Source organism: Podarcis liolepis (genome assembly GCF_965112155.1).
Source record: "Podarcis liolepis genome assembly, chromosome: 3".
NCBI classification, from domain to species: Eukaryota; Metazoa; Chordata; class Lepidosauria; order Squamata; family Lacertidae; genus Podarcis; species Podarcis liolepis.
The window spans coordinates 80,969,360-80,980,994 of NC_139557.1; the positions used below are offsets into that span (position 1 = coordinate 80,969,360).

At 40.6% G+C, this 11,635-nt stretch overlaps 1 protein-coding gene across 3 annotated transcripts; it reads left to right on the forward strand.

Moving 5' to 3' along the window:
• Positions 1 to 935: 935 nt before the first annotated feature.
• Positions 936 to 11,330, forward strand: SPMIP3 (sperm microtubule inner protein 3). 3 transcript variants are annotated; one of them, XM_083497011.1, is made up of 6 exons: positions 936 to 1,085; positions 6,361 to 6,431; positions 6,598 to 6,667; positions 7,073 to 7,165; positions 9,450 to 9,625; positions 11,101 to 11,330. In XM_083497011.1, exons 3-6 carry the CDS (start codon positions 6,606 to 6,608, stop codon positions 11,208 to 11,210), a joined length of 441 nt encoding a protein of 146 aa, XP_083353137.1. In that variant the 5' UTR covers positions 936 to 1,085; positions 6,361 to 6,431; positions 6,598 to 6,605; the 3' UTR covers positions 11,211 to 11,330. The 3 variants fall into 3 exon arrangements, with proteins under 3 accessions (XP_083353137.1, XP_083353138.1, XP_083353136.1); XM_083497012.1 differs by lacking the exon at positions 936 to 1,085 and adding an exon at positions 2,157 to 2,232; XM_083497010.1 differs by lacking the exon at positions 936 to 1,085 and adding an exon at positions 2,180 to 2,324.
• Positions 11,331 to 11,635: the final 305 nt, after the last annotated feature.

The following is an 11,635-nucleotide window of genomic DNA, read 5'->3' on the forward strand; positions in this document are numbered from 1 at the left end:
ATAAATGTAATAATAAATACAGCAGTACCTCGGGTTACATATGCTTCAGGTTACATACCCTTCAGGTTACAGACTCCGCTAGGCCAGAAATAGTACCTCAGGTTAAGAACTTTGCTTCAGGATGAGAACAGAAATCGTGCTCCGGCGGCCCGGCGGCAGCAGCAGGAGGCCCCATTAGCTAAAGTGGTGCTTCAGGTTAAGAACAGTTTCAGGTTAAGAACAGACCTCCAGAACGAATTAAGTACTTAACCCGAGGTACCACTGTAAATACAAATAAACAGCAGTATAGGATGAGTTCAAGGGGAAGGCAGTCCTCTTCACAAAGGCCAGGAAACTCCAAAAGCAAGCCTGACCAGTACAGTGTAACAGTTGTGTCTTCATAAAGCTGGTCAATTTTCATCACTACAAAAATGCAACGTATTCAGGTCGAATGAAATAGACATGTATCTAGAACTCCCAGTACAGGATTTGTTTTCATCTTAATTCGTGTTCATAATCACGGCTAATGCACTGCTACTAGATTCTGATTTATGCTGTAAGCCGTTTAAAGTTCTGTCGCATCAATTTGGCAGCAAGCTATGTTATGTATAGGTGAAAGCAACTGTGAAAAATGGGCCTACAATGTTTTATCCTTGAAATCTAACCTTTAGGTTTTATCATTGTTGAGTGCCCCTAATGTACTGTGTAAGCTTCAGCGTGTAATTTAACGGGTGAATGGGATTTGCCCATCGCTGAAATTGGTGAAATTCCACCAATGCGTTTGAGACTGCATCACTGCTAGTCATCTGTGAATCGCTCTTTTACAGCTTTGCCCTAAAATTTGTTGTGCCAGCAAAAATGTGCTTAGAAGAACAAGGCAAACCAACTGTTGTGTCAGCACATCACTGGCCATAATATTGTGGTGCTATTGGCAGATGTTCAAGTATAATTGTTGGTGGATAGACACACACACACACACACACACACAGTTAGCATTGGCATCTAAATGTGAGCTGGTGCTTCACCATCCATCAAATGAAAACTTTTGATTCCATCTATTTTGGGCCCTCTCAATGAAACATGGCACTGAGGGAATCCTTTGACAGGTACAGTATGTGGGTGAGGCAAGCAAAAGTAGAGTACATCTGTCCTCACTTGGTTAAAATCCTGAAAGGCTTGCTAGCAGTAGGTGGGATAAAGAGGGCCAGAGAAAGCACTGCAAGGAGGGCTCTGAAGCCTTTTCCTGACTCTACATTTTGGTATTCGCCCAAGCCAGAAATGAGCTATGGCTCGCAAGCTTGCTTTGGAGAGCAAGTAGTTTTGATGGAATTGCAAAACAGCACTTGTGCTATTTGAATTAGAGTGAACTAAGGGGGAAAGTGTGTGTGTACATAGCTCATTCATGCAGTAGCAAACCACGGTTTAGTTTATGCCTGAACTAAACCAGAGTAGGTTAATGGTGGCGGTGGTCTTTTCAAAGCTATGAAATCTCAATTAAATTGTTTTCATACGTGGCCTGCAGTTGGCACTTTCAGCCCCAGGCTACACATGAAAACAAAAAAGAAGCTTCTCTACACACTGGTTTTTAAATTTTGCTGATTTTGCCTGTATTTTGCTGATTTTGCCTGTATATTATCGATACAGTGGTTCCTCAGGTTAAGTACTTAATTTGTTCCAGAGGTCTGTACTTAACCTGAAACTGTTCTTAACCTGAAGCACCACTTTAGCTAATGGGGCCTCCTGCTGCTGCCGCACTGCTGGAGCACGATTTCTGTTCTCATCCTGAAGCAAAGTTCTTAACCTGAAGCACTATTTCTGGGTTAGCGGAGTCTGTAACCTGAAGCGTATGTAACCTGAGGTACCACTGTAGTTTTTTTCTTTATTTTTGTGTGCATGAAACCGTTGACAATTATTCTCATTTAGTCCTAACCCTTTAAGCCAGTGGTGAGAAGCTCATGGCCCTCCAGATGGGCTCCATCTCCCATCAGCCCAAGCCTGCACAGCCAATGATGATGGGGATTTTCCTACCCTTACGATATACTATTCACTATGTCATACTGATCCCAGCTCTAGCTGTTCCTAACGTGAAGGTTTCTGAATAAATTGCTGCTGTGCGTGACTCTGGATTCTTCCCAGCACTTCCCAACTGATTGTATCTACGGCATCACAATAGCACTTGCATCACAATGCTACACAGACCTTGAGTTCATGGCCTCAGGCAAGGATGCAATTTTCTTTCATCATCCTGCAGAGGTGGGTGGCTTACACCAGCGTTTGGATTCGCATCTTTCCGCTTCAAGTGACCCACAGTTAAAAATTCATTTCCAAAACTATAGGGCAGAGAGGTAAGAGAGTCTATCCATACACAACCTTGTAGAATGAGGAAACATCACTTGTGTCCTGCAACTAGACATATTATTAAATTGTATGAACTTTAGTGCTTAAGAAAATTAAAGCGATGCCAGGCTCTCAAGTCAGTCTGGAAACAGCATTTTCTGATCTGGAGATCCTTTAGTTGCTGATGTGCCGGATTCTGCACTTCCTCAGTGGTCATATAAATGTGCTCAGCTTATTCAAGGGCATTTTTTCCCCTTTTCATGCATCTCATGATTAAGCCCTGGCTTTGAAAACAAGGTGTCAGGGCTGAGCCCCAGTACAAATTTAATACAGATTGCCTTCATGAAAAATTTAATCCCCTCCCACAAACTAAGTTGGAGAAGAGGCATCTGTATTTGTTCTTTCCAGCGGTTGCACACTAGAAGCGAATGCTGCATCAGCAAGGACTGTTATTCTGGGACAAATGGTTTTGTATCGCAGAGCCAACCTGAATTAGTTGGTTTCTGACATCCTCTTAAATTGCTTCTCTCCACACTGCAAACTCTGCCAAGAAGTGCACCAGTGGCGCAATTTCCTTCATCTTTCATACGTGAAACGACACAACGTTCCTGTTCTTCCGCCACAAGAGACTTGTCCGAGTGGAACAAAATTCTGCCCTGCACTCCCCCTCTTGTGAACCTTTAAAATCAGTGTGGGGAGAAGTGCAGCTGCACTAGAACTCTGCACTAGATACAGCTTGATGTGATCAACTCCCCCCTCGCTGTATTTTATTCAAGTTGGCACCTGTGCTTGCACGTAAGCCAAGGTCTGTTTCTGCTCTGGAAAGGTAGGGATGGTCACATGGGGGTGCTTGTGGGGCTGCTCTGGCTATGCATGATGTTAGATCCCCAGAATGCAGCCTCAATATCACCAGAGATATTCTGTCCCATGCATATTTTTTTTATTGCAACAGCTTGAAATTGGAACCTTCTTTTCAAGCCAAAACTTTTTAAAATTATAGTAACAAGATACAATGATTTCAAGGTATCATTGAAGACTATGGGCACTGGTAGTCATTACTGATATCCCAAATCAGCACTGGAAAAGGAAGCAAAAGGAAATGCAGACCATTACAAATGGATTGTTTGGTGAGCAGAGCATTAATCCAAGGTTCTGCTGATGCACACGGCAAAATCCAGAGATCTATCAAATGCTGCTTTTGAATTCAAGCAAGCTGACTACTATGTGCAATATTTTGCCTGTGCCCTTACAAAATAGCTCACTCCAATGACCATGAGTCATAATTGAGTCTGGCAGATAAGTGTGGTAAAAATAACTTCATTATGGAACTAAGCCAAAAAATAAAAAAAAATCCAAAGAAGCAGAAGACTCTGGCTGTGATAGTGAACAGAACTTTATTTAGATCAAAAGGTTAATTGGGGGGCTTATAAGAAAAGATGGCAAGCCAATGGCACAGTTCTGTGACCACATATAATCCATTCCACCTCTATAGCAATATATCATGGGTTGAATATCTAGCGAGAGAAATGTGATTTCTGTGAAACCTGCCCTAATTTTTTTCAAAATTGAAAGCAGTGCTGTCCTTACATGAGCAGAATAGACTACTGCTTCCACCTCCCAGAGGATTGGGAGACCTTCAGAGAAGGCTGCTTTCTTGGGGTTGGGGGGTTCGCAGAGGGTTGAAAGGGGAGGTGAACACTGGGTTACTTTAATATAGACATAAACAAACATTTCCTTGTGGCTTACAAGAACATATTGAAAACAATGTAATAATTAAAAAACAACAATAAGGCAGCAAAAATCCCACTCATTACACTCACAAACACACAGACACACAGAGGGAGGGAGGGAGGGGTGGCACAAATTATTTCTCATAAGTTTGCAGACAATGCTCCTAAGAGTTATATATATTCCTAAATGATGGAATGCACTAGTTTTAAAAAAGGCGTATGTTGACCAAGCACGTGGACATCATTTCAAGATTTTATGAAGTGCACCAAGAGTTTTGGGTAAAACCTGCAAAGGTTCCAACCCATCATTTGTGTATAAATACCCACATATGATTTTTATGCTCTCTTAATTTGTATAGCATGACATTTACTTGTACACAATCGTTATCGGTGCATAGAAGTGTCACACTGAAAATGACACTTGACTAGAGAGCATATAAATCAACAAGTTCTTCTAGAATTTACAGGAAAGGGGTAAAAGCTAAATCAGAAAATGTTGACGTGTGGCATGAAGGGGAAATGAAAGCTCTCATGGCATCGCTGACAATTATGAAGGCAACTGTTGAGCATAACTGGCTGTCAGGAACATGAAAATGTTGGTAAATATAACAGCAGATCTCAACAGCTCACACTGTGTGTGTGTTTGATTGGAGTTGTCACTTTTAAACACCATCCTGCTACATGTTCCAAGGATGACTGAAATAACAAAACTTGAAAATATTTTGTAGACTATGGGTTGGATTCAGACCTGCTGTTCCACAAATGGAAGGGCTCCTTCTGTTCGTGGAAGTATGTTGGATCCAGTGGAGGTTTCTACTCCATGGGTGGGAAGAGAAGCCCATTTTTGCCAATACCGTACTATACCGCTGCCCCATTGTCACTTCCCATTCTGTCTTAGGGCCACCAACCTTCCAATGCTGGTTTTTGGGAGGCATGGGGAGGGAGAACCAACAAAATACCGTAACTTCCTCCCTCTTCCATGCATCCAGTTTGGGATGTTCCACTCCGACCAATGACTGTACTCCACACAACAGTTAAAGTGCATATTAAGAACCAAAATGTCACATTATTTAGTTTTCAACTGGGACTGTGTTTGTGAAAGACGGAACAGCAATATTGTGTCATCTGTTATTTAGAGCCAACATAGGAAGAGCTTTTATTTACTTAGGACAGAGACCTAGAATTTTCTACAGCTTGGCCTCTGATTCATCCTAGACACAGAGGTTTAAACATTTGCCTGTCTGGAGGCTGCCGTGGTGTGGCCAAAACATAATTTGCTGGTGCAGTTGACAGACAGCATAATCTATAATATTTTCCAAATGCTAGTGAGTCAACATTTGTACAAGCCAGCCATGACTCATTCTTCCAAGTGAAAGCTTGTTACTGATACGTTAAGATATAAAGTAAATGGTTCTAGTAATTCATCCAATTCCAAGGTCTGTAAACTCCAGATCTTTTTAGAAACATATAAGGCAGCTGGTCATATCTTAAAATAATGGCTGGGATCCAAAAAATCTGGCCTTGAGACAGCTCAGGAGATTTCCCCCTCTTGTACTAAGATACAGCACCTAGAATAGAATGACAGTGGCATGTTTCAAATGTTCCTACAGGAAGCGGTCAGGGCTTGGATACTGGCAGAAATGTCAAAACCAGCCAAATGCGTACCAATGAAACAGATGGCAATTTGAAACTTGGGCGAAACGTAGTCTCTTTCTACTTGTTTTATAAAGAATAGGTACAACTTAGAGATGAATGTTTATCAAAAATTATCTTCAGTCTTCACATGTGGGTACAAAACATGTGAAGGGGCTTCTGAGAAAATACCAGATTAGCTTCATCCTCTAAATAAGGAATAGTCAATGTGTTGCCTAGCAGATGCTGTTGGACTACAGCTCCCATCATTCCAGTTCATTGGCCATGTGAGCTGGGGATGATGGGAGTTGTAGACTGATAACATATTGAAGTCATGTGCTGGCTATCCTTGCCCCACAGGCATGCAACAGCTGATATGTCATTGGCACCAGACTGAAGGGACCCTATGGATTTTATGGGTACAGGCTCCCCTCATGTCAATCATGTGTCACTCTGAGGGCATGGACAAAATATGTGTTACTGTCTAGGGGGTAGAGCTAGTTGCAGGAGTGTTATTCAAAGTCCCTTCATGAGGTCAGTGTCCCGTTCCCCCCCCCCCTGTGCTAAGCAATTGAAATGGGTAAAGCTATTCTGTACTTTTTAAAACTGGTGGTGAACTGGTGAAGTGTGGTGTCAATTGATCATATATTGCATTTATGCTTATTTATGCATTTATTTCTAGGTTTATGAAATAAGAACACCATCTAACCTACCTCCACAAAAGAGCTTTCTGTAAAAGTACCGTTTTAGAAGGTGAGTTTCTGGAAAAGATGTTGATTTTCACTCAGAATATTAATTTACCTAACCCAAATAGTTCTTCCAACAGATTTCCAAGTATACTTGTAACTGTGACTTTACATTTTGAATAAATACTGAATTAGTAACAAGAGACCTTAACGTTCTCTACTCTTTTTTCCAGGGGTTGTAATGGCAGGTACAGCAATAAGACTGCGACAATTTGTAGATACATCACCACAAATGCCTCCAGGGTAAAGTATCAAAAACAAAGCCCAGTTCCTTCAGAAACAGGTGCAGGATTTCACAAAACATTGCACTAACCTAGCAAGTTCAAGCCTGTCTGACAAATCCTTATTATAAAGGCTCAAGAACAGTATTTGAGAACATCTAAACTTTAAAATTTGCATTTCATGTACTTTGATAATCTCTACTATCACCTGGCAATCTGGAGAAAGTTTTAATAAAAAAAAACCCAGGCCTAATTAATTAATGTAAAAAAAATGAAAGCTCCAGAAGACAACAAATGCAAATTGAGTGACATACTTAAACAGTTCACTAATAATTATTTGTAGAGATTTATAGAAATTCGGGCAGCAGATCTCAGCACAGAATTTGAATACTGAATCCCAATAATGATTTTCCCTTGCTTTTTCTAGGTATATTCTACATCAGGGAAAGGATGTCGTTGGTTACTATCCAGGGCAAACAGCAAGGGTTCATTATGAATATCCTCCTGAAAGTGAGAGAAGGTATGAAATGTATTTTGAACAGCTGCTCACCCCTTAGGAGGTGTTCTAATTAATTAAGGTATGAGAAGTTGGCAGCAATTGCACACCGAGACAGTTCTGCATATGGCCCTTTACTGCCTTAACATTAGAAATTTATTGTGACAGGTAGGACACACAAAAGCTTTTTCCCGGGCCTGTCTTGCACTCTTCCCATTTATCAAACGCTGAAAAGGTCAACACTGATAGAGCCTTTGTTACTTCCACCATTCGGCTCTCAGGTGACTGGAACGCCTTATTAAAATACTCAAGAACCCCATTATTACCTGGGGGTGTCATGCATGTGCACACCATAGAATGGCAATGTGGATGGAAACAGCTTGCTAGCACAACCCCTAGATCAACATGATGCAAGCAACAGTCCAACATTTAGAGGGACCATGTTGGCTGCCTGGTTATTATTTCAATTTCATTGTTCTGTATGGGACAATGACAATAAAGATATCATAGAATCATAAAGTTGGAAGAGACCACAAGGGCCATCGAGTCCAACCCCCTGCCAAGCAGGAAACACCATCAGAGCACTCCTGACATATGGTTGTCAAGCCTCTGCTTAAAGACCTCCAAAGTAGGAGACTCCACCACACTCCTTGGCAGCAAATTCCACTGTCGAACAGCTCTTACTGTCAGGAAGTTCTTCCTAATGTTTAGGTGGAATCTTCTTTCTTGTAGTTTGGATCCATTGCTCCGTGTACGCTTGCCTGGAGCAGCAGAAAACAACCTTTCTCCCTTCTCTATGTGACATCCTTTTATATATTTGAACATGGCTATCATATCACCCCTTAACCTCCTCTTCTCCAGGCTAAACATGCCCAGCTCCCTTAGCCGTTCCTCATAAGGCATCGTTTCCAGGCCTTTGACCATTTTGGTTGCCCTCCTCTGGACACGTTCCAGTTTGTCAGTGTCCTTCTTCAATTGTGGTGCCCAGAACTGGACACAGTACTCCAGGTGAGGTCTGACCAGAGCAGAATACAGTGGCATATTCGTATCGTATCGTACGTAGAATATCGTATTATTATTATTTATTGACCAGTGACAATCTTTTCAGCAGTGGTTTTCCCACTTGCTGAAAGCCCTCCCTAGTGAAGTGCACCTGCTTCCATCATCATACACTTTCAGGAAGAATTCAAAAACAGTCTCTCTTTATCCAGGCATTAGGTGGCTGAAGAATACCGTTCCTGGCAATTGCTGGATGGAATAATGTTTTCAACTATGGCTGCTTTTAGAATGTTTTCTAACCCGTACTAGAATGTTTTGTTTCTAAATTGTGTATCTGTTTGTGGCCCTGGACTCCTTTGGGAGGGAGGTTAGGTTATAAATTTAATAACATAATAATAATGCCTTTGCTTTTTACACAAAGAGAAAGTGTGTTTGAAGTAAGTACTCGGAAATCCTAAGCCGTTAATTTGGCATAAACAGAGTCACTTCACACATCTGAATGTAAATTCCTCAAAAGTGCTCACAGAAAACTTGGAATTAGTTAGCATCACCTGAATGCGGATTTGACACTTCTGGTGTTGAGGAACAGACACTGACCCACAAAAGAAATTTAATGCACACACATACAAACTACCAGAGTGCTAAAGAAGGGGAGGTGAAAGTTTGGGGATGTTTAAAATGGATTGTAAAGCTTGGTCTATTTGACTCATCTAGCCAATTTGTCACCCTATCTTAAAAAGAAAAATGAATCCCCGAAGAGAGGAAATGTGGACTAGTGGTTAAAGCATAGGGTTTCCCCCTCCCAACCAGATCAATCCTGGTTTGAATGTGCATTAGCCCTACATTACTCTCCATTACTGTTAATACTTTGAGTATAAATGCGGGCCTTTTGTACTCTCATGTAATTCTTGATACATAAGTAAAGGTTTCTCATGAGGATACTTAATTAAAAAAATAAAACCTCCAGCTAGTATTGAAAGCTATTTATTATATGTTACAGTAAGCTTCCACAACAGAATAAAATCAATGCAGTTTACTCTGCTGCAAGTGCAAAGTGCACAGCCTCATTTGCACTACCTCAAGAACCCGATATTCAGTTGGCACAAACAATAGCTTATTATGAGTCTGGCTGTAAGCTGCCATGCTGCTAATGCCTATTAGACTATAGCTGGATTATAACTGAATGGTCCATTTCAATAGGATATTAGAATAAGTATTTAGATATTTGGCTACTCTTACAGGCAGCTCATGTTTTACCAAGCCGGGTGTCAACACAAGATTACTGAATTGTTTTATCTTTTTCATAAAGCCTTTATAGAAAAATGCAGACAGTCCCAGTAAAACGTGAAACTGTACTTCAGCATGACTATGACTATTTAGTTCTGAAGCAATATATTCACTACCAGAGGACCAAGAAGAAAGTCAGTGACTGGTGTACAACAACAACATACAGAGAAGCATTCACATTACCATTTTACAAATCAGGTGGGTAAATTCTTAGCCAGATAACATACACAACCTACGTTTAGGTTAGGAAAGCTCTTCAATCTTATAAAAAAATAGCTTTATGTATTGATTTGCACATTCACTTTCATATACTTTTTTTTTTGAAATAAAAAGGCCAACAGAAGCTTTTGACCTTACACAGAAGCAAAGCACAGTAGTATTTTCCTTTTTAAGAAATAAATGTGGAAGGTAGCCATTAGGCTGGCTTAAAAAAAAATCCTTCACTGTTAAACATGTTTATATAAATGTTGATGTGCATTACATGCCTTCGTCACAGCTTGGAAGGGAGCTAATCGTACTGTTCCCCACCTAGAGCGGAAGAGAGTAAATGCAAGAATATAGCGAGAGGTTAGCCCAACAGTTTTCATGAAAATCAACAATTGCATTAAACATTAATAAGCATTTAACCAGCGATTTGTAGGGCTTGATTTCTTAAAATGAAAAAAAAAAAGTTTTGATATTTTAAAAATACATACGCAATTGAAATTAGTGCAAAAAAGAAGACGAACTTCAATCCTGCAAGCTCTGCGTATCAGGTAAAGCTATTAGCTCATGGATTAGCAGTCTACTATGAGATAATCCCAACGCTGGTATTTTGGCAGAAAGCCCTTCTGCCCAACAATTGCCTACAGATTAAAATATCCTTCTTCGCCCTTTCCAGAAGGTTAAACTTCTCTGAAGTATGTGATGTTTGTCATCCTCTGAGAATATACAGGTCTGAATTCAAAGAACTGTAATGCTTCTGTGAACCCATGGGAGTTTTGGACTTGCTTCTCACAAGAAGCAGGGCCTTAAACTACAGGGTAAATCTCTTCAAACAAAGGACCAAGTCTAATATGGCACCAGGGCTGGGGGTGGGTGCCACACAAAGGGGAAAAGTCAAACCAAGGTTCTTTTTTAGCGGTCCGCATGAGCTCTGCAGAGGTGTTCCAAGAAATCATGTGGCTTTATAGTTAAACTGGTGGGCAACTAAATTCATTTTCTGCAACAGTGCTTGATACAACTGTTACTGTTTCAATGTCTCTAGGTGAAGTTCAACAATGGTTCAATAGTCCAAGCTTTGTAGTTCTTCTTCCACCATTGGGCTGAGATTAAATAATGATTTATCAGTTCAGAATAACCAATCAAGTGGATGTGGAGGAGGAAGAGCTAACACACAGTTCGGATGGGTCAAAAGCTAGAATGAGAAATAAAAATGCAACAGCCATAGCAGGGCACCCTGGTTTTTTGTTTTTTGTTTTTTGTTTTTAATGTGATCTACAGAGCCTTCAGAAAAAGGCACATTGCTGAGGAATAGTTACATGAAGCGTCTGGTATATGCTTTTTTATGTGACTGGGGTGTGCGGGATGGAAGTGTTAGAAGCTGCCAGTCAATTATCCACAGGTTTTGAATTCATTAATTCCTTCTAAATTCAAGCAGCAAGGCCAATAATGATTTTATGTTTAAATTATAGACATTGCTGAGGATTATCATCCAAAATCTGATGCTGAATCACAGTCTGTTTGGAAAAGTTTTTCAGCAAAGAAGAAAGACAAAGCTAAACCTTCATTTATGGGAGTTTGATAAATCCTTTCAGCCAAGCTGTGTGTTTTTCTAAACACATGCACACACCGAAAAACAAGATGGAATAACCTTTCAAGACTGCCGCCCACAAAAGTACTAAAGACGTCTTCTTATACTATATGGAGTGTTGCAATTTTAAATATGTTCTGAACTGCTTTGAACACTTCTGAAACTTGATTTTAGAGATGGAAAAGCTTGATGGTAATAGATATCAAAAGGGGGGGACGATATTTTTTTGGGGGGGCAGCCTTTCAGTGCTGCAACTGCAAAGCACAGGCAGAAGTTAATCAGTGTTACAAAAGGCCTCTTCTCTTCTCTCCTCCACCCCCCCCCGGCAAAAAAATTGACCATGGCTTCTTTGTCCCAGAAAGGCAGGAGTAAAAAGCAATGGGAGGTGTACTTAGATCTTACTTAGATCACTTCTG